This window comes from Vidua macroura, chromosome 1 (assembly GCF_024509145.1).
Source record: "Vidua macroura isolate BioBank_ID:100142 chromosome 1, ASM2450914v1, whole genome shotgun sequence".
NCBI lineage: Eukaryota > Metazoa > Chordata > Aves > Passeriformes > Viduidae > Vidua > Vidua macroura.
This window is the reverse complement of record NC_071571.1, coordinates 93,696,435-93,724,318: the sequence shown is the minus strand read 5'-3', so window position 1 is coordinate 93,724,318 and position 27,884 is coordinate 93,696,435. Positions and strand designations below refer to the sequence as shown.

The following is a 27,884-nucleotide window of genomic DNA, read 5'->3' as shown; positions in this document are numbered from 1 at the left end:
GTTTTATTCATGTTTAGCTAAAAAATGGTCCAATATTGACGTAACACAGTTGCTCTACAGATATTACCAGGTAGCCAGACAGTTTTACACATCGACTGAGATGTGATAAATTGATCAGAAGTGGTACCAGGCTGCCCTCGGAGGTTCTGCTCCACCTGTCCCAGAAAAGCGGGCACGCCTATAGGGGCAGATACGCTGCCAGCCGGGGGATGTGGTGTCGGGCTAGGATCCAATGGCAATGTGTCAGGCACAAACAGGTCACACTTACTTTCAGAACGTATTAGTGGAATGGCCTGAAGCTGTGTCAGGGGAGGTTTAGGCAGGATATCAGGAAAAGGTTCTTCACGCAGAGGTGGCTGGGCATCGGAACAGGCTCCCTAGGGAAGTGGTCACAGCACCACGGCTGACAGAGTTCCAGGAAAGTCCGGACATCGCTCTCGGGCAGATGGGGTGCTCTTAGGCATGGTCCTGTGCAGGGCCGGGAGCTGGACTCGATCACCCTTGTGGGTCCCTTCTAGCTAAGAACACTTTATGATTCTTTGAAAAGCTCTTAACATTTTGTCGGGAATCTTTGGGTCTCTTTTAGAAGAATAAATTTAACTTTTCCCTCCCCATAAGCCCTGATCCCAGACTCTCGATACCCTCTGCGTGACCAGGACAGCTTCCTCACCTCCCTCTCTTCCTCCTCCTCCCCTCCGTCCCCTTCCCGCCCCCGACCGGCGGCTCCCGAAGGGAAACAAGCACGTGGAGGATGGCCCGGGGGCGACGGAGGGGGTGTGCGTGTGGCGGGCGGGGGCTGGGCCGCGCCCCGCGGCGGAGGGGGAGCCCAGCGCCGGCTCCCGCCCAGCGTCCCGGGGCCGCCGCCGGCCGCGGTCAGCTCCCGTCACACGGCCGCCCCATGGTGAGGGGGTGAGGGAGCGGGAGGGAGCGGGAGGGAGCGGGCGGGGGCGGAGGGAGCGGGGACCAGCGGGGCCGGGGCGTCTCCGCTTTCGCTTTCGCTCCCCGTGCCAGCGAGGCGAAGGGTAGGGAAAGGCCGGGTCGGGGCCGGGGCCGGGGCCTGGCGGGCGCACGGTGAGCCCTGGGTGGGCCGCTGCCGACGGGGCCGGTGTGAGCCGCAGCGCGGAGCGGGCGCCGGGCTCCCCCCGCGACTCCCGGTTCCGGGCCCTCGGCCAGGCCGCGGCGGCCGCCGCTGCCCCTGGCCCAGCCCGGGCCCGAGGCCGGTGGCAGAGCGGCGGGGGCTCGCCCTGCTCCTGGCCCTGCCCGGCGGAGGGGCTGGGGCTGCCCAGCCGGAGATGCCCCCAGCATTGGCTGGGCCCGAGGTCCCCCCGCGGTCGTGTTGTGGGGCGCTGATCGGGACAGAACGTGTCAAACCAGCTTGGATTGTCTTGTTTACCTATTTACTTATTTATTTACTTATTCTTTGCAGCGTGACAAATTGTTAAGCCTGGCATTGCCCAAGCTTTTAAAACTGTAAGTCAGGAAAAAAAAGAAGTAGTTTAGTGTGCTTGAAGCCTTTATATAAGACTTAAAGCCTGTCTTTATTTTTTATGCTTCTGTTTTTTTGCATGCTCACCTTGCCTTTCCAGGGCATGGTACAGGCAGGGTAGGCCTCCAGAGCCTTTTGGTCTTAACCTGCATCAGGGAAGGTTTAGGTTGGACGTCAAGAAGAATTTCTTCACAAAGGTTAATTAGACATTGGAATGGGCTGTCCAGGAAGGTGGTGGAGTCACCGTCCCTGGAGGTATTTGAGGAAAGACTGGCCGTGGCACTTAGTGCCATGGTCTGGTTGACAGGGTGGTGTTGGTAGGCTGGAGTTGATAATCCCAAAAGTGTTTTCCAGCCTAACTGATTGTGTGGTTCTAGGGTGAGACCATAAGTGTAGCTCTGTTAATGCTGAGAATTCAGTATTAGGGCTCTGATTGCAGATAGAACTGTTGTGACCTCTCATGGCAGGCATTAGCCCACTGGAGACTCGCTCTACCGGTTCAGCTTTGTGCAAAAGGTGTTCACGTGTTAGTCATTAGGTATTTTCTGCCCTTCTGCAGCTGGCTTAAACGTACAAATCCAAGACAAAATGCCTGTTGTCTGCTCTGATTTCTCAAAATGCAGCCGTGTGCCCTTGCCTTGCCTGGATCAAGTCTGTGTTGCCAGGTGATCCACAAGAGCACAGATCTGCTGGGAGCCACAGCCTGACATGTACAGCTGCTGATTCTGAGTGTTCTGTGGGAGATCCCACATATGTGCCTGTTTATCTCTCACTAAGCAGTCTCATGTTACTTTGTGAACACGCTGGGGCTGGCGACTGTGCCTTATTTCAGCCCAACAGTTATTTTCTTTTGATTCATTTTACAGACAAAAAGTAAAAGATGTGATTTAGTCCCAAAGTGCAGTTTGGCTGTAGCCTACCACAGGAGCGTGTTCCTCACTAACTACAGGCCTCAGCCAAGTGGGCAAAACGTCACTGCAGTTGTGGGGCCAGTACCACTCTAGGAAACGTTCCAGTCACCCTAGGTAGAGAACTGTTGTACATCCTTATATTGTAGTTAATTTTATTTACAGGGAAAAACTTTTCGGCCTTTCAACCCTTATCAACAAGGCATTTATGCTGGAGGTACTTTTTCTAGTGGCAGTGGTTGTCTAAAGTGTTGTGAGTGAATTAAAATCAAATCAGTGAATTACATTGTGTTTCCGTGGGCAAGCAGAAATCCTGAGGTTTGTTGTGTATTGTTGTACTGGGTTTCAGGGGAGAACACTAAGCAGTTTAATGAAAGTTCATGAGTGTTAACAATCAAAAGTTCATTAGTGTTAACATTTGAGGTGTGTTAGCAGCATTTTCTGAAATTCATAACAAGTAACAAGTATGTTACCATACCTGGGAAGAATTTTACTTCTGGTTGACTACAACTATGTGACTTGTGCTGTGACAGCCTGCTTTGGATATGTCTATTTTATTTATATAGTTGACTGAAAGTTGTTCTGCGTCTCAGTCTTGATCTCTTCTGGATTAGTGTTATTTCAGTCACTGATACTCAGATCCAAGCACAGAGGCAATTCACCTTTCTAAGGAGCTGAAGTTGAGCGCAGTGTTTTCACTTGCCTGAAGAGAGTGGTTCATAGGCAGACAGGGCGGCTACTCAGCGGGATCTTGACGGGATGGAGATATGGGCAGACAGAAACCTCAAAAATCCCAACAGAGGCAATTAGAAAGCCGTGCACCTAGAACAGGTTGGGAAGACTTGATGGAGAGCAGCCTTACAGGAAAGGACCCTAGTGTAGTGATGGACCACATGCTGGTTAGAGGGCTGGAGCACATGGCATTCTAGGAGAAACAGAGGTGGGTTTGTTCAGCCTTAAGAGAAGGTGAAGGAAGGGGAGATCTTGCTGTTGTGGGTAGAAGCTGTAGAGCCAGGCTGCTCTTGGAGGTGCATGACAGTGGGATGAGGAGCAGTGGACACAAGCTGGTTTAGCTACAAGGAAGGTCTTCATGGTTGTGATTTAGTTTTGTTTTGTTTGTTTGTTTTTAGCCTGGACCATAGTCAAACACTGAAGGAGGGCTCTAGTGAGTGTGGAGTGTCCATCCATGGAGGTGTTAGAACTTTACTGGACAAGGGTCTCTGCAATGACATCTGATTCAGCTTGTACTAGATAGCATGTGAAAATCCCTGCCAACCTAAACTGTCCTGTTACTCTGTGATTGCTGAAAGAACAGGCATTATTACTTCAGAAATGAGTTGTTAAAGTCACGCTTAGGAGAACACAAGTCTTGTAAAGTATGCAAGGTTTCTTTGAAATTGCATCAGCAACAAGCAGAAATGCATAATGTTAATTTTATTTATTTAATGTTAATATTATATGAATGTAAAAAAAACTAAGACATTGCATTGATAATTTATGGCTTATAATTTTTGTTGCAGAAGCTACCATACTATTTGAGAGAAAATTAATCAGGAGACCTGATGAGAATGTAAGGAGTTTTTATATTTCTTTCTTAGTTTTTCGAACTTGCTGCACAGTGAATTTTAGGCAGCAGTGTCTTTGGGAGTAGACACTGTCATGGAAGTTACTTTACTGTCAGGAAATTCTTAATGAGAAGAAAATGACTAGCCAGAGCTCTGCATGCAGCCAAGTCTTCAAAATTCAGAATTCAGATCACCTACCCAAGGCACTTGGCCATTTTTTACATTAACTCTGCTTTCACAGTGCTCTAGATTTTAAGTCATCTAAACTATCAGTTTTGACTCTCATCAATCTCCAGATGTCATGAAAGGTTAAGGACAAAGTTATGGTGAATTTAACTTAGTCTCTGCTGTATTTCTTCTAAGACAGAATGGGCTCTGTGTTTCTGTGAGTTCATGTTGTGTTACATGTTTGAAGAATTTGCATCAACACTTCTTCAAGATGATTCCGTATTAAGGAAAAGCATGACATGGCTAGTAAATATATTTAGGGAACCAATTTTTAATTAATTCTAGCTCATAAACTCATGAATTAGTATATAAGCTGCCAGGAAATTAAATGTATGTTTGAAGAGGAAGTACTGCAGTTTGGAGTATGATGCTTCTTATCTTTTGGACATTATAAAAAAAAAAATCAGTTCTAGACTCAGAATAGAGTTCAACTGTGATATATGAGTGCCTCTTTCAAAAGTTAGGGACTGTAGTGACCAAGGTATAATAGAATGTATTTTTTATCATCTTGCATTTAAACTGCTGGTTTTGGAATGGTGAAAAGACTGAATCAATACAAAAAATATAAAGTTCTTTTTGCAGCCTGAAAAGTGTGAGGTCACCTATCCACTGTGTGTTTATTTGAAGGTTATTATTAAATGCCTTGGCTTAGAAGGGGATTTGTAAGACTGCTTGATACAAGCAGTCTATAAAAACACTGCTTGTGTTTTTATAAATTGAAGTGGGGATGATTTAGCAATGACTGCAAAGTCAATTGATGAAATAATTTCCTTTTGAGGTTCTGAAAAAAGAAGAGATGTGTCATTGAAACCTTAAAGATTGACTTCCCCTAACTTGGTCTACTCTGAGTAAACATTCAGCTTTCCACAGTTTTCAGTTTCTTTGTTGAGTAGGATAGATCAAAGGAGAAGAGTATGCTGTTAACATTCTGTTCTTCTGAAAAATGCAGCATCGTTTAATTTGGAACCATCTTCCTCCCTATACCAGAAGTGCTTTCCTGTTCTTGCTGGAAAATGCTTCCCACTTGGCTCCTTTGAGTTTGGAGCAGGTTTGTACGTGTGCTTCCTGCAGCCTGCATGAGAGGGCTGGGGCTGAACACTGAGCAGTTCAGTCAAAGACCCAGTGCCATCAGCTGGTGTCTGCCCCCATGTTCTCTCTGTCTGCAGGAATCACAGGTCTCAAAAAACTACCAATACCCTCCCTCTGCATTTTCACACCAGAGGTAGATGTGAGAAAAGCGATGTCTAATTTCACTGTTGATAATATGTTTGGCTGTGTGAAAAACAGGAATATTTTTTAACCTGTTACATTCTGCCATGTCTCACCTATATCAGGAGGAAGATACTGGGTTAATTACTTTAAATCAGTTTGTTACTGAAAGAGGAAAATTGTGAAAGATTTCTGATATGGTAGCTGATGTACTTCAGGTACTTCCATATAATCAAGTTAGCACTTGTCTTTTTACTGACACTTGTGAAAAAACTTTCTCATATGTGTCTTCTTTCCCCTTGTGTGCATTCAGCATAATGGAATTCCTTTATGCTACTCCTATGCTCTTTACATAAATGCTATTACATACAATGCTACACATCTCTCTTTCAGAGAAATGAAACTCAAAAATTATGTTTTATACTATGCAGGGAACAGAATTCGGGCTGCTTATGTACCTATTGGTCCTGCAAATACTTCAGCAGCCTGTTTATACCCCTCGTTAGGTGATGCCTTAGTCATTGTCAGTAGGGAACATAGGCAATTTGGAGTGCAAATCTTCATTCAGGAGCTCTTAACATTTCCAGAAATGGAATTCCAAAATTAATTTTATTCTGCTGTCTTTTCAGGACATATTTTACAAATTTTAGGATGATTCTGAATGTGAATTGGTAGTGTGTGAATTCTGATCACTCAAAGCATCTAATTGGAAGGTTTTATCAAACCTTTTTACGTATCATTATGCTGTAAACATGTTTGCCTCTGCCTTAATTACTTAGCTGTTTTTTTCTTATTATTAGTGTTAAGCTTTATGAAAAATTATCCCCAAAGCCTGCAGATAAGTAGAGATAATATATTTAAATGCAAACATCCAGATATTAATACTACTTAATTGTGGTTTTGGGGGATATGTGATCATCAGAAAGATGGATTTATCTTATTTTGATTTCTTTAAAAAGTGATTCAGATTTAACTTGGGTTTTTTTTTTTTTTTTTTAGGGGTTTTTACCTTGGTGAAGGTATATTGGACAACTGTTGACTTGGAAGCTGCTTTTAGGATGTCTGAAGATGAGGAAAAAGTTAAACTCCGCCGAATCGAACCTGCAATTCAGAAATTCATTAAAGTGGCAATTCCAACAGATTTGGAAAGGTTAAGAAAACATCAAATAAATATTGAGAAGGTTAGTGTTCACTTTTTACTAATGTAGTTCTTTTTGCAGTATAGAAGCAGTCACACTGAAAGATATGTAGAGTTTTTGATGAGAAGTTGATGACAAAATGCTTTGATTCAAATTTGGCTAAAGATGAAAGTTCTGTATTTGTAATTGTGTGCACAAGGCCTTTACATTTGTAGTAAACGCGGATGTTACCAGTAGTTTGGTTGAAATACTTGTATGGTAATTCACATTTTATATCTTTTACATGCATTTTAGCCATAATGAATGTGTTACAGGACTTTCGTGAGCTGTCATGATGATTTTCTCTTCAATAGTTTTTGTAAAATTAACTTTCAGCCATGCAAACCAAACATCCCTAGAGGTAAAAGGATAATTTTATAGAATCTGATCCTGTGTATTTTACAGGCTACTTTTAAGCAAAAATCACTAATTATGTCCAATTGCTTAGAGCAGCAACATTATTTACTTATGATGAAGCCAATATCTCTAACCTCATTTCATGAATATTGATTTAAACCTTAGGTTCCAGAGATAGTCCAAACAATTAATCTCCTAAATCACTGTTTGAAGAAACTATAAAATCAATATATAATGAAATTTGACCTTGAATACACCTCTCCAGAGGAAGTGGCTACCATAAATTCATCATCATTGCTTCTCAACTATATGAGGATCCAACTTTCTGTACGACCATTTTGGAAGACTTCAAAGCTATAGCCTTAAGAAATAAGTTGTCTGTACTTTTTCTTTCTTTCTGTGTTTCCCCAATGAAAATTCTTGTTTTCTAAAGCACGTTCCATGGATTGGATGGCTTTTCACTCCCAAGAGGAAATAAAATGCGTGTGTATCCAAAAGAGGTACAGATGTCTGTACGTCTCTGTTAGATAATAGCAATTGACTTGGTAATCCATTGGTAGTACATTTCCCATACTTGGTAGTACAGGAAGGTGGAGATTTTGTTTGGCTTACTGCCCTAAACTTTGTTGGTGATATGCAACAATCTTTTAAAAAAAAAAAAGTGCTAGAAGACAGTTTTTCTCTCTTGCTTTCAGTTTCAGTTTCATTTCTTGTGCCTGTTTTAAAGGATGTTGTGTGAAACACTTTTTACCTTTGGCTGGGGACCATTGTTGTGGTGGGAATATATGTCAAGGTGACACAAAATGAGAAATGAGGGTATCTGAGTCTTCCTGCAGTCTTATCTGAGTGTGGATGTTTGTGTAAGACATTTATTGAAGAGCTTTTAGTAGGAGATATTATGACAAACTTTAGAGTTCTCTCCATGTCCACTGGATACTGTCAAGGAGAGATGAAGGGATCCAAAGCAGAAGCATGAAAGTTTCTTTCTAAAGAGGCTCTCAAGAGAATGTTCATAGAGCAAAAGAGATTGAGTGTCTAAGAGTAACGTAAGGTTTTATATTTTTGTTGTGGAATACAAACTATTTGGCTATAGCACAATTATGATTAAATATCACAGAAATACGGAACTACAGGGTGATTTGGGTTGGAAGAGAAGCTTTAAAGATCATCTAGTTCAACTGCCATGGAGTGGGAACACATTTCATTACATCAGATTGCTCAAAGCCCCATCCAACCTAGGCTTCCAGGGTTGGGGCATCCACAATTTCTCTGGGCAACCTTCTTCTAGTTCCTCACCACTCCCATTATAAAAAAATTTCTTACATCTATTCTCAACTTACCCTCTAAACATTTAAAAGCATTGCCCCTTATGCAGTCACTACAGGCCTTAGTAAAAAGTCTTTGCCTTTCTCCTAAGCCCTCTTTATTTATGGAAGGCTGCACTAGGGTCTTGCAAGAACCTTTCCTTCTCCAAGCTGAACAATCCCAATTTTCTCAGCCTTTCTTCACAGGAGAGCTGTTCCAGCCCTTGGACCATTTTTGTGGCCCTCCTCTGGACCTGACATAAGAGGTTAGGATTCCATAGATGTTTTTACTTCCTGGACCTCCCTTAGTTTTACACATATTTGTTTGGGATAAAATCATAGAATGTTAAGGGGTTGGAATGGACCTTAGAGATCATCTAGTCCCAGACCCCTGCCATGGGCAGGAGCACCTTCCACTAGGCTCAAGGCCTTTCCCAAACTGGCTTTGAACACTGCCAGGGATGGGGCATCCACTATCTCCCTGGCAACCTGTTCCAGTGTCTCACCACCCTCACAGTAAGAAATTCCTTCCTAATCTCTAAGTTAAATTTTCCCTCTTGCAATTTGTACCCATTGCTCCTTGTCCTATCACTACAGCTCCTGATGAAGTTTCCTTCTCTGGCTTTCTGGTAGGCCCCCTTCAGATACTGGAAGGTTGCAGTGAGGTCTCCACGCAATCTTTCTTCTCCAGGCTGAACAGCCCCAACTTCCACAATAAATGATGTCAATACCCTCTCTTCTCAAGCTTTACTATCCTTGAGGCCCCCAGGGTGAACGCTGTCCAGGAGTGTGGCCCATGTTGTGTTGCATGACAGAAGTCAACAAGGAGGAATTCTCTAACCATGAAAATGTCAGTGTGTTAAGTCATAGGATTCTTTGGGCTTGTCACTAGCATATTCTGAATTTTGAAGCAAAATAATAATCTATTAAGCAGATGAATGTGCTGAACATCTCTAGAAGAAATTATGAAGATCAGTAAAGGTTTCCTGAGGATTTTTTCTTAACTGGATAATAGGATTTTTTTATTATTAATTATTTGGACAATGTATTACAGTCAGCTGAAGTCAAATAGGTGATTTTTCCCTAAAACCTCAGAAATTCCTGTTTCAGTACTCTTTGAGGGGTGACTAAATTGGAAGATCTACTGTTGATACAGGGCTTTCTGTCCATTTTATTTTAAAGAACATTTTAATGGCATAGCAATTTATTCAGAGGTTATTATTATTCAGTTTCCTAGAAGAATGACGTTAATCTGACTTTGTTGAACAATAAACCTTTTATCTTCCCTAGCACTACAAAGTCCTAACATGAAAGAACTTTTTGCTCTGAAAATAAGTAGTAACTTTAGATTTCTTCTTGTATTTTAGGAAGCTGAGTAACTTATGATCCTTAATGCTGTGGCATCTGAAATTATGAAAATAATTATGGAAAGATAGAGGCTGTAGATAAAGGTTTTTTTTGGTAACAAAGGTTATTAAGAAATTGAGGAATTAAACTTTACATAAAAATACCTTAGAAATCATGGTAAATATTTTGCCATGTTATCTAAATAATTAAATAAATATTCTAATGTTGTCTAATGTTGTAAATACATTCTTTGATAGTTTCAGCACACATTCCAGGAATCACAGCTTCTACTTCTCTTACTTTACTACTCTTTTTCATGCTAAAGTCTCTGTATTTTTTGTGTCAACTGCCTGTACCAGGCACTGATTTATTTGATTGATGAAAAGGTTGATGTGTGATAACATGCAGTTCTTTTGACAAACTTGCTCTCTGCTAATGTAATAGTTAGTGTGATCTCTGTCCTGTGGGAAGTACTGGATAGTTTCCCACTGAAGTTAGTGGAGCCTCGTGGAGGTGCCAGATCTGGCCTGATGGTTCTTGTAGCTGTGTTTGTAACTACATAGAAATGTTCAGTGTAAATGTAGACAGCAGCATTGTGTAATCAATGCCATTTTCTTTGTCAGTAGTATCAGATACCTCATTGTCCTATATGACCAGTACTGTTTATCCACTATTCCACTCCTTTTTCCTTCTGCCATTTATTCTACTGCCCACCAAGTGATTTATGACACAGCAGTGTCAGGATGCAATATCACTTGGGTGTTAAAAACTGATACCGAAGCCCTGGTTGGCTGTAATTCAGTAAAATACATTGTACAAAATTTTTCACAAAATACATTGCTATTTACCTCTCTAATTTTGCAGTGGAACTGTTTATGACTCAAATTCTTTACTTTCAATTTTGGAAAATTAAAGTGATCATTTACCAAAGGTGGCTTTTTTTTCTGCATAGCCAGTTGCTAAAAATAGCAATTCTAAGGAGTCTTTTTCCTGTGTTTTAGTATCAGAGATGCAGGCTCTGGGACAGATTGCACGAAGAGCACATCAACGCAGGACGAACGGTTCAGGTAAGGATGTAAAAATGTCTGTGCTGCTGATGGGGCTGGATTACAGATATAGTTCTGGTTACCTCAGGGATGGACCTTCAGAGGGACATACACTTGACAGGTGGGTTTGACAAGCAAGCACATAGTTTTGCTTTACTTCATTTAAAAGATAGGCATTTCCTAATTGTATCCTATGAGGCAAATACAGTCAGAAACGTTTCTATATTCTTGAAATAAAGTTTGGAGACTCTGATCTTTTGCAAACTGTCCTCATACATTATTAAATTAGAAGACAGCTCTTGCAATAAGGGATGCTGCTAATTTTAAAGAATGATTTCAGACAAAGAGAACATCTGGACACTGGTGTGCACATCTGTTGTTAGGTACATGATATCATCAAGGGAGGAAATACCAGCACATTTGTCAGCATGGGCATCATCTCAGTGACTTCATCCATAGTCATCCATAACTCAGCAAACAGGGAACCATACACTGTTTCTAAAAATACCTGTGTCTTGGTGAAAATGATGCAAAAACTCAGCCAAACACCAGCTAAATAGCACACAGGCAAAGTAGATTATCAGTACAGAAGAACACAAGGACCACATCTGCAGCACAAAGTTTGCTGAAGCAGATGTAGCATCTGGTGGCTGTAGCAGCTGCAGTGCCAGTGTTCTGGGGACAGACGTGCATTGGCTATGAGAGGCATCTTGTGTTGGTTTCATAGGTGTTGTTCAGAGGAGGGACCTGTCTTTGCTACTGTAAATGGCCTACACTGCACTTAGACAAGCAGGATTTGCCAGCACAGCTGGTGTAGCCTTAAACCATTGCTCACAATTCTAATACTGTGAATTCCCATGTTTCTTTCAGTGTCTTACTGACTCTAGTGGGAAATTAGAACAGACTAAAAATGAAAAAAAAAAAAAACCACCACCAAAACCAGCTCACCTCAGAAAGAAGGTGATCAATCCTAATTGAACAACATAATTAGATAGTAGGCAGAGCTGGAGTTACATGTCTTTTTTAAGGAATAGTGAGCTTTTTGTTTAATGTAGATGATACGAAGTGACACATGAAATCCAGTTGACCTTCCTGCTTATTGGAGGTTGGAGTGTGTATTTTGGTTTTTCACCAAGTACTTTTGAAATTTTAATACAAGTTTATTCTTCATGTTCAAAGAGGCTTCCAAAGGTGGAAGTTCTGTTAAAACAACGACATTTTAACAGGTGTAGTAAGCATGTGTTTGCTTAGGTCTATTCTCTAATCTGTTTTCACATCTGAGTTGTGGGAAAGGCTTCTCTTGTAACTTTAAATTACCAGTATCATTTCTTAAGCAAGACAAAAAAATCTATCAAAAATTAAAGAAAAAATAATTCTATTGAAGATGTTACTTTTAGATATTTTAAATGCTTTAATAAGAAAACTTGCTTATTTGTCTCTAGAAACATTTATATTTGTCTTGAATCTAAAGCTTGCTGTTTTTACTGTGAGTCAGATTTTCTTAGGTTTTATTTAATGCTTATTACTTCTAGCTCTGGATACAGATCTACATGCTTTAAAGTGGTTCACATTCTGATACCCAGAGAGTGGAATAAGTATCTGAGACCATGCAAGAAGAGCAGACTGGCTCTTTGTTTTAATTAAATAGTTAGGAGTCTGGAGTACTTGATAATAAATTATATGACATGTAGAATGTGTTTGCCGTAAGCTGTTTAAATGTTTACTGATGGACTTGTGATCTGTTTGTTTGCAAAGAAATCAGATTAATTATTGTGATACCAAATGTTCTCTGCAGCACACACTTTGCTCTCAAAATTAGATGTTGTAAAATACATTAGGAATCCCTAAGTCAATATTGACCCAAGGCATCCGCCACAGGTTTTAGACAAATATATGCACAGCCATTCTACATTTAATCCATGTGCACATAATTAGCCATTTTCCTGAATTTTCAGTTTACCCAGAATAATTACTTCTGTTGTAATTTTGATGGTGGTCAAAATTATAATAGAAGTATAGATGAGTGTAAATCTGTTGCTCTGCTTTCAAGTGACTGGGTGACACATTAAAAACTTCTATAAAGGAAGGTGATGAAAAGAGAGAAATCTTGCACAGGCCATGAAGAGACCCTTTCAAAAATATTGAGAACGTAGCTCTCGTTTATAATGTATTAGTTTTTCTGAATGTGCTCTTGTATATTTTCATTTTTAGGGACAGTCCATGGACTTCTTAAAATGCTAGAGCCTTAATGAATTTGCAGTTTTCTAGGCTTTGTCCGCATACATGCTGACTGTACCACACAATTAGTTAATAATTGCAAGGTTTAAGCTAATTTCAATGAAATGGCAGTATTTTGTTGTAACATCTAAGGACTGCCCTAATCATTTTGGTGGTGAGAGGAAGGGAAATGCTGCAGTTACTAGAGTGGAAATAAGATATGAAACAAAAAAAAAAAAAAGGAAAAATGCAGTGGATGAACAGTCTGGCTTTAGTTTGTATTCAGCCTACGAAAAGAGACTCTGTTCTGCAAAACATATTTAGGCTGGCATAGTCTCTCCACTGTATTACTCTAACCTGGAAAGCTGCTTGAAAAATGTTAATCTGTTTTTTCTTGTTCACTTTTATTCTTTCTAGTTCAGCTGAAAATGGTTTACAAGTTAAAGGTGGTTTCTGATCAGCTCCTTATTGCATAAATCTTTAAAGCTCAGGTTGTTGGCTCAAGGCCTTGTATGGCTCAGGTCTTTTGTAACATTTCTAAAATGATCCTCAGATTAGGTACCTTTCTGGCATACTGTGTAGATATGCTGTGAGGGCATGAGGAGGAGTGTAGAAAACTTTATTTCTGCAGAAGATTCTTCATGGTATCAGTGAAGGATCATGTAAAATCAGCTCATTATTGCAGCCTGTGGCCATCTGCAGGGTAAAGATATCCTTAAACTCAAGAGTTCCTTTGGCCTAGGCCAAGAATTTTGTAAGACATGAGGGACACAGAGTAGAAGTGGACTGATTGTGTGGTGGTCCAAAAAAGCCAGATAACTTAGTGTGATAAATAAAGAGGAGAGCAGTCAGTGTGGTCTCTCCTACAGTCTCTTCAGTCAGCTGTAGTAGGATCCCAGGTAGTATAGTCTGTCCCGTTTGGGCACCACACTTCTAAGGAAGGCATGAAGTGAATAGGGAGAGCCCAGTGAATGCAGTCAGAAGTTGAGAAAACAGGACTTCATGTAAAGATGAACAAATTAGTTATTTTGCCCAAAGAGTGCCCAACAGCATTGTGCTGCCTGTCTGCAAATGTGGAGAGGATAGTTGCAAAGAGGACAGGGCTTGTCTTTCCCTATTTTGAACAGAGAGGATTAGAAATACCTGGTTTAAACTGAGGCCAGAGAGATTTCTGTTAGACATAAGGAAAAGCTATATTATACTGAATTCTGGCAGTGAGGTATGAAGGAGGTTGTAGCTCTTCATGCAGAAGTCCTTTTAAGACCAGATTAGATAAACAAGTGACAGAAATAATATAGGGGCAGTAGATCATGCATTGAAGGGATAAGTTCCCAAAGTTTTCACCAGTTCTGTTTTCCTACAGTTTTTGTGAGAAAGCCATTTGAAACAAAGATTGTTATTTGATTTTGGTAATTAATGTAGCAACAACAAAATTGCAGTTATTATAAAGAAAAATTCTGTGTCTTTTGCATTGAATTTGGAGAGTGCAAAACTCATGAGTCTCCACAAATGAAAAGAGAATTTTGTATTACATTCCTTGCTAAATAATCTTGGTTTTAAAAGTGCAAACAGTTGGGATGAGAGTGATACACTTTCATGCTCTACCTAGAAATTAAACTCAGTGCCATTAAAATTATTATGAGAAGAAGTCACAGTCATTTGCATATCCATAACATTTGTGATGTTACACCCTGGTGAGCTCCTGGGATGTGTCTCCTCACAGCAGGGCTGAACTTTCCTGCTAGGCTGAATCCATTCACCTTCTGTTTAATTGACAGTTAAGTGGAACACAAGTCCTCTCTTCAAAACCACAAAGGAAGAGCTACTAAAATTAAATTTCAATAAATAGGCTAATATCATCATCTGATTCCTCCATCTTCTTGCTCAGAAATATTTCTCTTTGATTAGCAAGGTAATAATGAGCAGTGGAAGTGAGGATCTGGTTTAGCCGTTCCTTAGGGTAAGCACTTCATGCCTCTTTAAGCTTCTGTTCAGGGTCTGTGCAAACTCCCATCAGACAGTTGTGTTATGTTGGTCACTGCACAAACTTGTAATTTCCCCCAGCAGCAGCTGCAGTGGTACAGATCCCAAGTAGAACTACATTTTAACTCAATTTCAACTGCAAAAATTCTCCTTTTTCTTTAAAAGAAAAAGAAGCTGCTGTGGAACCATTGCTATCTCACCCCAAACTCACTGTTGTCACTGTTTCACTAGTTTGTTTGATATGGTGTTTTGTTTTGTTTTTGTTTTTGTTTTTGTTTTGGGTTTTTTTTTTTTTTTTTTTTTTCTCCATTGTTGCCAAAGACAGGATAATAGTAATAATTTTCTTTACTGGAATAAAACAGCATGATCAACCTCAGTCCCTTGCATATAGTTGTAGAAATTAGATGACTAAGTGTTGTGTTTAGATAGTCCCATTTTGTTTCTTAAATGAAATTCCAAGATTCTGTAAACCAAGGATTTTGGCACATGGTGCAGTACAAAAGTGGTGACATTCTCCTTTTTGGTACTTAGGGGCAGACCATGGTGGGAAGAGACCAGGAAGCACAAGGTAGACTGAGATGAGAAATGGATGAGGAAGGTTACTGGCTATCATGTTTCTAATTCAGCTCAGTGTCTTCCGTAGTTGGGGTTTTTTTTGTATCTCTCTTTTTTTAAATTGTTAAGCAGTGTTTTTACCTGAGGTTAGTCTTGAATAATGCAGCCTAATTTGGATAATAGTACTCTTAATTTAAGCATACCGTATAATGTAATCAAATCTTAGTAATCTGACACATGATTTTAATGAATCAATAGTGCTTTCTTTGGAAGCTTGTGCAATGTTACTTCAACATGTTGTTGAATAATTTCCTTCCTTCTTCTCTAATTATATTTTCTACTATTCTTTTCATAAATACTAAAAGCAATTAATTCCACTAGTGTATATAAATAAAATTAGTTCCATCTAGATCTTGCTTTTCCATGTAGTCAATTTTACCTTTCTAAGGCATTACCTGTACCTGGTTTGTATTCTGGAAGAAAACCTTTCTATTTCTATCCACTCATTGGTGTCAATCCATACTCTTGTTCTGTTGTGAGAAGAGTATTCTAATTAATTGTTAAATAATGCGACAAAGTGTAGAATTTATTATATCACTGTAAAGTAATCAGAGAATGTATTTTAATTATAGTATTTTTTTTAATAATTAGATAAAAGCTCTGTCCTAAAACAGTAAGTGGTGTAATTTAAACTGTAAATTTCTTCTTTTCATTTGTAGTACAAGAAAATTTGTGTGCATTTTTAAAGCTCAGGCAATGAAAAGCCCCTTTATTTTTACTGCAGAAAGAAATTATCTCATGTAAAATCCCTCTTCTTGCTAGTTGTGAACAGTTTATATCTCCTCAGAAGTCTTGTAACTAAAGAAGTATTTACATGTTTTATTAAATTTGATATTCCAATTAAACAAACATATTTGTCGTTCATATGAAAAAAAAAATTAAAAGAAAAAAGTAATCCTTCTCCTTTTGTCCTGAAGTTGTCTTCACAAAATGAAAGTTTTGGGGTAGCTGGGGGCTATGAATGACTGTATCCTGAGGTCCTGTGATCACCATATATATATTTGCTTTATAAAAAAAGCAAATTTTGGGAAGCAGTCACTTACTTTACTTGGATATTATTGCAACTTGTGTGATTATTTTAGCAAAGATCTAAATTGACCAGAGAAACAGAAATAACTTCAGCGATTACACAATAAATTAATTAGTTAAATACTTTAACTGAAACCCAAAATAAAACAAACTGACTTGGACAAGTGGATGAAGTACAAAACTGACAGCCAGAAAAATCAAAATAGTGGTGGTGATGGCTTCAAAAACGTTTCTTTCTTGATCATAAAGATGATAGGTGCTTCCCAGGCACTGGAGGTGTCTGGTGTTCTCACACAGTAAGCTACAAAATAACTCTTAATACTCTTGCAGCAGCTCCGTGCCAATGTGAGAGAGATGGAGAAGCTCTGTTTGCGAGTCCGGCAGGAAGACGTCCCAGTTCTGCAGAGAATGATAAATCCCATTAAAGAGGAAGCTTCAATTGCCATTAAGGACTTCCTGCAGCTGCATTCTGAATCTGCAGAAGAACTTAAAAGGCAACTCAAAGGACAAGAGGATGCCTCTTTAACCAGATCTGCAACTCTAGGACAAGGTAGTAGAATTTAATTTCTGTATTTATTGTGTCTCTGTCATTGTATCAAGTATGCAATTTCTCTGACCAGATATAAATGAAGTAACCAAATAAAATTTCAATTGAAGAGTATTGTTAATGAAGTAGATTTCTTTCCCTACACCACACTTTTGTCATGAACTGTGACTGAATTTTGATAAGCAGAAAATGCTTAAATATCTTAAAAAATTAAATATCTATGGCCTTTCATGACAAAGGTCCTGTGCCTTGGATCTTGAAATAGTGGACTGTTCATAGGGAGAGGAATACTTACATTCATGTTTCAAGGTAGCTTGGCTTCTTTTGCCCTCCCTGCAAATCACTTGATCATGTGCAAGTAATCATTCTGGCCATTTTCATTGAATTAATGAAGAAATACTAGGAAGATTTTTATATGACAGACAGTATAATAGAGCATTGATGAAATATATGGAAAAAGAGAAGTAAGTTCCTAGGTAAAGAAGAATATCTCTTCCTTTAACATTTTAACTTGGTAACTGACAAGAAAGGGGTATAAATCCATTTAAATAAAAGATTTTGAAAACACACTGTGACATGCTAGAAATCAGATATGTTTGCTGGTCTTCCCTCCTTTCTGTATAAAATGTGTTTCAATCTTTGTTCTACCATTCTGTCTTCAGGAGAAGTCTCTGTGTTATGCCCTGGTGCTGGTTAGTGCCCTCTCCTGATGATCTGTGAGAAGGTTTGGTTCCATCAGGATTAAACCCTTTCCATATCTGTAATTAGTTTGATTGCTACAGTAGCAGTATTACTTAAAATTATTTGAGCATTTCATGTCTCCTAAAATCAAAAGAGCATTCTCAGTCAGTAGCACTGTAGAAGAACCTGCTGTCAGATTTGATTTTATGACCGTTCTTGTTGCTGCACGCAGAACTACAAGAACTCTTTCTTGGCTCAAGCCAATGAGCCTCGTGGTTGAGCAGGGAGAAAAGGAGATTTGACAACTGGGCTTGCCAGAAAACCTTGTGAACATGAAGATCAATCAAACACAGTCACAGAACCCTTTGGGTTAGAAGGGACCCTTTGATCATCTAGATCCAAGCTTCCTGCCATGGACAGAGACACCTCCAACAGGCTGCTCAGATCCAACCTGGCCTTGAACTCTTCCAGGGATGGGGGCATCCACAGCTTCTCTGGGCAGCCACTGCCTCACCACCCCCATTGTAAAAAACTTTTCTCTTCTTACAAGGCCAGCAGAATAGACTGAATTGGCTTCTGACATAAAAATCTTGACCTCTTCAACATGTTGTAGTTGGCTGTTCAGTAGTTTGTTCTAATATTTTCATGGATTTCAAAGTCTCTTCTCTTGCAGTCCTCTGGAATCACCTCATTCAAGTTCTCAAAAATAAGCTTATATGAAAATCAAATTTCAGAGGCTGTTTCTTAAAAATGCACTAGAGTGAATTTCATCAGACCTTCAGACCCTAAATAAGCCTAGCTCATCCAAATATTTTTAACTTGTTCTCTTTATGTTTCAGTCTCTCTCTTTCTCTCTTTTTTAAATTAATTGCATCAAATATCAGCTTAAAGCTACATTTTTATCTGGCAATGCACTTCCACATCCTTGGTCTTCCTCTAACTTCAAAAACATTCAAAAACTTCCTTGCTACCATTTATGCCTCTTGGAAGTTGCAATATATTTATGTCTGGTCTTCCTGATACTAACTTTCCATGCTTATCTTTTAATTTGTACTCATACTGTATGTCAAATTCTTGACATCCAGGGCATTGAAGAGCTCTTGCTGAAGCCATAAACTTCTTCCTCTGGACAATTTGATGTCATCTTCAGCACAGCCTGTTTTATAGTGTCTGCCAGCAGTTCTGCTGTCCTTTATCTTTTAGGAACTTCTTCCACATAATTTCTATTAATAATTTTACCCAATTTGTTGACATCTCTTTTGTGGAGAGCTCATTGTCTTCAATATTCAGTGATTCCCTTCATATATATTAGCCACTACTTTCAGTCTCTTTGTGCGCTCTCCTCTATTATGATCAGAACTAAATGTAAGATACTTTTTCTGTTGGTGACTTTCTGCAGTTGTTCTCAGTACATTTCAATATTTCATTGGAAAGGCTTTGCCCTGGCTTACTGCTTCTCTTTTTTACACAATTACATAGGTAGCAAATGGGAACTAGAGTTTAATTTCAAAGAACAAGACTATTTCTGAAATCTGAAATACCTTTGAAGTACAGAGGACATTGAGTATAACAGCACTTCAGAAGGACAAATAAATTGATTAGAATGATGGAGATGAGAAGAACAGAAAAATATTACTGGAATGACAGGCATCTGCAAGTCTGCTCAGGAATGTGGAAATAATTCACCCCATTTAAAGTGAAACAGACAGGCAGACAACTAAATACAATTAAACAGGTTTTTTTTTTCAAGTTTGCCTGCCTGTGCAAGCAGCCCTGTTGAATTGCTAACCCAGACACAGTGTATTGCCTGTTCTTTTGTGCTTAGAGGCTGCAGTTGTGAAAGCAAATCTTGGCTGTTGATCTTAATCAAAGGAAGTTCAATACGTGCCTGTTCTTTGTAGCATGTTGCTTCCCATCTGGTAGAGAATGAAGTTTACAAATTCAAATCTCCCATTTAGAAGGCATGTCAATGATATGGTACAGTCCCTTCGCCCATTCAACATCCTCAACTAAGGGCAAATAGAAATGGAATTTAATTGCATATTAAACAAATATTAACAAAAGGTGAGACTCCACTCTTAAAATTACTAAAATCTTTTAAGCAACATATTGGATCTTCCAGAGCATTAGATTTTTATCTGAAGTGTAATGAGGTGTAAAGCTCCTCTGTGAAATCTGCAGAGGTGTTCTGTATTATTGTACTTCTGTGGAGATGCTGTATAAATGAACTGGTAGAGTCACTTCCATTCCCAATTCTATTAAAATTGGTTAGACTTGATAAAAAGTGAAGTAGTGAATATAAATTTCTTACTCATACTTTCAGCCCTAAATGTGACAACCTCTTACCTTTCCTGTTTCCTTACCTTAGTTTTTTAAGTGAATAAAGAATTTTCATGAGGAATTTTTTCTCACTGATTTTTAGTTACTACAAAATGATAACATGTAAACCTACTTACCGTTTCAATTTCTCTGGAATGTGTGCAAAACCTTGGTTTTGCAACACTTCCAAGGATATGCTTTTCTACAGTAGGTCAGCATAGATTGTTAGGAACAGACCAGAGCAAGGTCTTGGGAGGAGGCAGCTTTGCTTAGTGAGATTTTTATTTTGCTTTTTAATTATGAATACTTTAATTTTAACCAACTTAGCATGCATGTGTTTGATTAGGGAAAAGTACAACTTTCTGGGCAGAAGAAACTTGATTTTGAAATAGGGTTGTGTAGGATTGAAATGAAATAAAATCCTCAAAACCCGTGATAAATGTCAGAGTAGGTAGCAGAACAGTTTTCTCAAAAAATGCACACATTTGGATATATAATTAATTATATTGAAAGAGGGAAAGGAATATTTTAGAACTGAGTATACAGCCTTAATTAATCTGAGGTTATTAATCAAAAATATGTTTTGGAAGAACGGGTGATGATTGCAGAACATGAAGTGCCTTCCGTGTCTGGATTCTTAAAGGAAGAGGGGTAGAAATACTTAAGAAGAAAAACAAGCCCAAGTTAAGCCCCCAAATTGCTTAGTGCATTCTTGTTACTCTGCTTACTTAGTAATTATATCTAAATATCAATTTCATTCATATTAGACCTCTACTGAGCTGAGAATAGGAAGATTTGGTCCTTCATCTGTTTTGAGATATTGGTATAAAAATGTTGAGAAATGGACAAATGTTACGAAAATGTATAATTTTTATTTTATCTTAATTTAATTCCATGAATAAGCATGCACTGTTTTTTTTAATGAATATAATGGTATTTATTTGTTTTCCATTGGACATATCTGTTGTTGTAACAGTTATATTATTATCATACCTTGGCACAATCGTATCTAAAGATTTTAATACAATATTTACACTTCAGTATTGTTAGACGTATCTAACCAGCCTTCCCCATAATAAGCTTTCTCTTGGGACTGCCTTCCCAAGGAAGGAAACACCACTGAAGGAGCAATCTCCCTTCAGAAATTGAAGTTATTTGACTTGAGATGATCTTTGCACTGTGTTTACATGTACACCTTCTCCAGTCTGCCTTTCAGACTCCCAAGCTCTTCCTCTTCCTCCTTGTATTGACAAGCCAAACTTGTTTGTTATTTTTCTTTACTGCCACTCAATTTGTTGTCCACAATTACAGGTATGTCCATGACATCTGCAGTGGACATCTGTGAAATCTGGAGTGGGCTCTGACTGGAGGAGGGATGTGTGTGCATGTTCATTGTATCTGCTCTCCCCAGTGCCACTCAATGTCTGTCATTCCCTGTTTTTAACACCATACTTTGTCCTAATGTCTTCTGCATTTGGTCCAGGTGATTTCGGAAGGAACATACTTGAAAGTATCTCGTGTACAGCACTGAGCTGCAAATGTCTGCCATTCTCACAGTACCATTTACCCAAATGATCCAGCATGGAATGCTTGCCACCACATTACTTGGGTTTCACCACTTTTGCTTTGAAAGCTTTTTCCTCCAGCATCTTTTAATTCTCAATGGCTGAAAATCAAACCAGTAGCATGATAATCAATCATAAAATGAGTAACTGTCTGTTCAGTTTTGGGAGCACAGCATTTTTACATGTCGTATGTAAATGAAAAGTTTTTGTCCCAAGCCCAGTTTTCTCATCCTGGTCGATACAAAGTGAATTAAATGACCTTGAATTCAGGAGTATAATTTAGTATAATTTCAGGACTGGTTGTGAAAATGTGCTGGTAGAAACGAATCTATTTCTTTGTCAATAACATCCTTTTAAGAAACTGTGTAGTGCTGTAAGGCATCTCCCTGTATGATCATTTTTGGGGCTGTTGCTTGGCTTGAATTAGGTTAAGTACCAGGTTACCCTTGAGAAACTTCAGGAGTGAGAAATTTTGCACACCACCTTGTGTGCAAAATTCTTTCCCCAGACTTGCCCTGAACCAGGACACACCTGCATCCTGGTTCAGTGCATTTATTTATAAACATCATGTTTCTCATTCAGAAACTTTATATAACACAGAAGTGAAGGATGGCTCCCAAAGTTTGATCCAAATCTACTCCCGCCTTCCGGAAATACCTCAGGAAGAAAATGCAGCTGAGTCCTGGGAAAGTTTAGAAGGGGTATGTTGGAACTCCCTCCCTGCCATGTTGCTGCTCTTGGCTTTAGCAACTATCACAGAATAACATTTTTTTTTTATTTGCAGGACTTGGTTGAGCTCAGCCAGTTGGTGACTGAGTTTTCTCTCTTAGTCTGTGTAAGTATTAATTCTGCATTCTGTCCTACAGAGTCTCCTACAAAAAGAGAGTGCATGGGCAACTCCTAGGTGGGGTTGGGTGGGGAAAGAAAAAGCTGAGGATGTATCTCTCCTGTGATTCAGGCTCTGCCAAGGTGGTACTTTGAGGAGGCAGCAGTCTCCTCTTTCAGCACTAGTGCTGGGAGTTGCTCCCAAATTCTTGTCACTAGAGCCTAGGATGTTCCTGCCAGTGCACATGGCCACGAGCTGAGCCTTAGCAGAAGCTCTGCTGTGTTGATTGCAGACTTCTACCCAGGTCCTATTAGTTTTTACAATTACTAATTGTAATGGTGGTGACAGCTTTTACTGCACAGGGTCTGTGTTTGTCAGGTATCTTTCCTCACTTAATCAGGAGTGCTAGAAAATCCTCACTGTTATCATGCCCTTTCTCTGCTCTCACCGCATTGCCAAAATGTCGGTTCCCAATGTTTAGTTCTTCCTGTGCCATAGGGAATTTAAATGCACAATTCTCATCTCCTAGGAGAGTTCTTTAATCTCCTTGCTATTGGGTTAGTAGGGATAAATAACCTAGCTTTTATATTTTCTGCTATGTGCTGCTTCATCTATACAAAAAAATCCAAGTAAGAATCATTAGACTAGAGAGAGACTGCAGAAATGTTCATTCAGTATTCTAACGTTAAAGAAAGAGGTCTTGTTCTCAGGACTTAATGGATTTTGCATTTAACCATCATTAGATGTAATAGCAAGCATCTAAGGTGAGCGGACTGCATTGTGGATGAATACCAGAGCTGGTATACTCAGCAGTTTCTGACTTAGAAAGAGGCAAAAAGTTCAGAATGCCTTTTATTTTAAGCTGAACAACAGCCATCTCATTATTTTGTGATAGAAAACAGCCTGCGTACTGCTCAGATTAGAATAAGAACGAACCAACCCACAGACCCCTTTATCTTCTGCTCCAGTGTTCCCTGGGAGAGACTGCAGGGGAACCTGACTGACTGCATTTGGAGAAAGGATGGAATGTTTTTGTAAAATCAAACAGTAAAATGCAGAGCAACATCAAGTATATTTTCCGTGCTGTCACTATTTCTGAAGTCATTGTTCTATAATGTCGTAATTAAATACTTCTTCTTAGATTTCTTAATGCAGCTTTGTATATTGGAGTTAGTACTGATCTTATAAATGCCCTTTATAGAATTTTTTTTGAACGTGAGACTCAGCTGGAAAGAAAACAGGCTCCTTTGGATTATTTTTCCTTTTGGACTGTGAATTCGTCTATCTATAGAAAAGATTTAGAAATCATTTCGAGTTGTTTTCTCTAACGGTAGCAAGACATTGTCTAATATCCACCCCATATTATTACTTAATAGTTTAGATTTTTTTGAAGTTAGTCTGTAGATTCAGCAGAGTTTATCAGATGCTAATCATGGAGCACCACTAAGGCTGCCGGGTGCAGATGAAAGCTGCTGTGGGGCCCTGATTACAGGCATTAAAATGGTGTGCATTGGCTCACTGCTGCTTCCCAGCAGGTTCCCTCACTCATAATTCCTTTGCATCTAGTCCCAGCAGGAGAAGATTGACAGGATTGAAGACCATGTCAACAGTGCTGCTGCGAATGTTGAAGAGGGAACCAAAAACTTGGGGAAGGTAGGGATCTGCTCCTGCTGGTGAATCAATGGTGCTCTGCCTCCCAGCCACCCTCTGTATTAACCCCATTGATCTGCCGTCTTTAATGCTGAGGGAACCAGCAATTAAGGAAATAAAGAAGAAATGACCCACAGGTAGCAGGGAAAAAAAAAATCAATCTCTCTTGTAATTTTCTATCACATCCAGGCTGCTAGAAAATACAATTATTTAATTTTGGGGGGGCCTTTTTAAACACTGTTCTTATGGTTACTTTGTTTTATATACAAAGACAAGTGCAGTCAGTGACTGGCTCACAAGAATCACATAAACATTAAACAAGAGGCTGATGATAACCTGTCATTTCCATCCTGTTCCATGTCAGTTGCTAAATAAACCCCAAAGCTGCAGTCAGGCCCGTCACTGAAAAGTCTGAGCATTTTCTCAGTTTCTGATTTGATTTAAAGATGGTGACCAGGTAACACCCAGTGTACACAGCAGCTAGACCCACGTGAAAGCACTTGGTTTACAACTGCATACACAAGACAGGATTTTGAACTGGTGTTAGCATGTTCTGTCATACTTTTTTAAAATACTAATTTGTAAAGTTTATTTATCACTGAGCATTCAAGTCATTGCCAAGAGCAGTGAGGGGAAAATGCACATCGCCACAGGCAAGTATTCTAACTATTTTTTTTTTTTTCCTTTACAGGCTGCAAAATACAAGCTGGCAGCTCTGCCTGTGGCAGGTGCAGTCATTGGTGGAGTGGTGGGAGGTCCTATTGGTCTCCTTGCAGGCTTCAAAGTGGCAGGAATTGCAGCTGCACTTGGTGGTGGGATTTTGGGCTTCACAGGTGGAAAATTGATACAAAGAAAAAAACAAAAAATGATAGAGCAGGTCTCTTCCAGCTGTCCAGAGCTTTCTCACCAAAGTGCCAAAAAATCCAGCTGACGTATATATTCATTATGGCCAGGAATAACAGTGTAATAGCTGAGCTAATGACAGACTTGCAGCCTTATGCTTTATATACAAGGCTGAATTGTGTGAATTTTGATGATAGTTTTGTTCCTTGGGAGGGCTGAAAGAGTTGTGTCAGAATTTCTCTCTTCAGACACAGTGACATCAGTCCTTTGAAAATTATATGGATAACTTTAAATTATATAATTCTTAGGTAAGCTATATTGACAGCTGTAATAATGGGTGACAGGTGCTTCATGCCAAATTTGCACAAAGTGTCTTGCAGACAATGCAAAGAGATATTTGGAAAATCCTAGTGCTTTCCCATGAATGCCATGAGAAGCTGGAGCTTTTATTGTAGTGCTCCAAAGAAAAGGAAATAAATGCCATCATTCTTTCACACTCATAGTATTTTAAATTTACCTTAATTTATCTGGATTCCCAAACTCTTCCTGTTATTCCCCAGGATATGACTGACTATGCCTGTTTAATAATACACAGGGAAGCATGTGCTGTCGTAAAAAAAGGTGAGAATGTTGAATGAGCAAAGGGGAAAAAAGTTATGTATATATCACATCAGCATTGGAAGCAGCTTCTCCCCTTTCCAGGCAAGGCAGTTAATTCGTAAGCTCCCCACCTTGCTCAAAGTGTAGCTGTGAATTGAACAGTCTAAGCAGCAACCATGCAGCACTGCTGCTGGAGGATAATGATTTTCCATAGCTGTTCAGCTCCTTGGCTTGTCCTGAGAGCACTGTACAGGATGAAGAGCCAAGCTCTGGCATTCTGAACCTGAAGCCTCACGTTGCTGAAGCAGCACTTATTGCAAGATGTTGCCTTTGCTTCTGGAGCCCAGAGCGCCCTGATGGGAGAGCTGAACAGCTTCTCTGGAAGGCAGTGCTGCAGCCAGGCCCACTCCCCCCACAGGCTGTTGTCCCTCAGGGGGGTGTGAGGCCCCAGGCCATCAGAGAAGCAGCGAGGTCCCTTCGCTGCCAGCTCCAGAGGTGGGGATGGGGTCGGAAATGTCAACCTGATAGAGCTTACGGCGTAAACCACCCTTGTTTGGGCAGCTGCACTCTTGCATTACTCTCCAGTGCCAAAATTTCTGCTTCCACCCACACTGCAGTGTAGCTGCTCAGCCTTTTCAACATCTTGGGACATGCTGTGGAGCCTGTATGGGGTGAGATGCTGGCAGTGCTTTTACTTGCTTTTTATAGTGGACACCTGTTATCTTACCCTCCTTAAGAAGCCTTTTGCTTCTGGAGCTTCAGTTCTTAAATGCAGAAGTGTTAGTGTGTTGTTATTGTCATATAATTGTACAGTTGTCACATAATTTACCGTTCCAAACATGGTCCTACCTCCAACCTTTCAGGACACTTCCCACACTGCTGCTGCTACTGTTTGGGGGAACAGAAATTGAGGTTGGGAAGCTTTTTGAAGTTTTTAGATTGGTCAATTCATCCAGAGCTCTGCTTGAGTTGTTTTCTTACGTGCACAGTGAAGTAAGTATTGAGATAAGGCTTCCTAGCAGGGAACATGGGCCAGAGAAGTGTACTATAGAAAGAGCTCCTTTTCAATAACCAGTACTTTGATATCATCACTGGAAATCACTGTCTGCTAATGACAGATGATGGGGTTTTGTGCCTAGAGACATTGTAAACAACTGTTAGCTACAGCACAAATAACTTCTTCTAAGCAGTGCTTCCTTATTACTTTTAAAATACTGAAATTGCTATCAGACAGAGCATTATGTCTATTTTAAGTAGGTCTGAGATTCAGGGAAACAATGTGTGCAAGAATAGTTTTCACAAGTAATTGCAGACATTGTCAAAACTGCATGTGTTGAAGCCTCGGTGCCTCCACTGGTAAAATCAGCTGGAGTGCAAAACATGACCTGAGTAATTCAGCTCATTTGCTTCTGACAGGCAAAAAGCCCTTTCCTTTCACTGCATCTACTTCGGATGTAAACACAGTTAATGAGCTTGTAACAACTTCATAGTAAGGCTGTTCATTCCTTTGATATTTATTTTCTACATTTAAAGGAAGACACTAAAAAAAAAGTGTTCTTAATCAGAAATTGGTTGATCCTTTGTATGATCTTCAAATGCAGTCTCTGCTTTCCTGCTGTATGCTGTGAAAACTCGTGCATTTAAATGACAACAGCCACATCGATTATGTTGTGGACTCCTCCCCCTAAGCTGGAATAATGCCAGGACAATCTAAATTCATAAGAGTGAATTCCTGCCTCAGCTTATAGAAATTCAGCTTGGTGTGCACTCATTTTATGAAATGTCTACTACAAAAACTATTCTTCCCCCTTGCATCCTTGTGGAAGCAATTTGAAATAATTGTGTACACACTAGATGTGGGACACTGTTATTTAAGCTATGATATTTTAAAATACTTGGGTTATTTACATCAGCATGTGAGTAACTAAACTAGCAATTAAATTGCTAGGCGTGTTACTCAGAAGAATTGTAAGATATAAATAATTCTTTCAGATGAAATAAAAGTTTTTGCCTATAAGACTGGTTGGAGAATTTACTGAGAACATCAGGGTTTATTTCCTTTCAGCATCTAAAAGATTAATCCCTCCCAAATTTTATATTATTAAAATAATTGCACTACCAATATACAAGAATCCTGTAATGAGTTCCCAAATACATACTTCAGCTATCGAAATATTTACATTGTCTGAAATGAATATAAGCTCCTAAAATGTCACAGGCATCCAGTAACTCATACACACACGGTGGCTCAGAAATGGACTCAAGGTCAATGGAAAACAATTCGGAATGGTTTTGTTCCCTAAGGGGATAATGCTAATGTTTTTGACAACTTCTCCTGGAAAAGCTGTGAGAAGTGTTACAGGGAGTGGGAAGTTGAGCAC

At 39.5% G+C, this 27,884-nt stretch overlaps 1 protein-coding gene across 4 annotated transcripts; it reads left to right on the top strand.

Annotated features, from left to right (window-relative positions):
* The first annotated feature begins 44 nt into the window (after positions 1-44).
* Positions 45-27,520, top strand: STX17 (syntaxin 17). Of its 4 annotated transcripts, none has more exons than XM_053970194.1 (8): positions 45-503; positions 6,396-6,577; positions 10,584-10,649; positions 16,803-17,022; positions 22,167-22,285; positions 22,369-22,419; positions 23,977-24,063; positions 24,752-27,520. In XM_053970194.1, the coding sequence occupies exons 2-8, from the start codon at positions 6,455-6,457 to the stop codon at positions 24,989-24,991; spliced, it is 906 nt and encodes a 301-aa protein (XP_053826169.1). In that variant the 5' UTR covers positions 45-503; positions 6,396-6,454; the 3' UTR covers positions 24,992-27,520. The 4 variants fall into 4 exon arrangements, with proteins under 4 accessions (XP_053826169.1, XP_053826177.1, XP_053826151.1 ...); XM_053970202.1 differs by lacking the exon at positions 45-503 and adding an exon at positions 780-901 and having other exon boundaries at positions 16,806-17,022; XM_053970176.1 differs by lacking the exon at positions 45-503 and adding an exon at positions 781-901.
* Positions 27,521-27,884: the final 364 nt, after the last annotated feature.

Coding starts and splice junctions, on each gene's coding strand:
- STX17 (XM_053970194.1), top strand. CDS start 6,455: ATGTCTGAAGATGAGGAAAAAGTTAAACTCCGCCGAATCGAACCTGCA. Junction 10,650..16,802: donor ACGCAGGACGAACGGTTCAG/GTAAGGATGTAA, acceptor ATACTCTTGCAG/CAGCTCCGTGCCAATGTGAG. Junction 22,286..22,368: donor CCTGGGAAAGTTTAGAAGGG/GTATGTTGGAAC, acceptor TTTTATTTGCAG/GACTTGGTTGAGCTCAGCCA.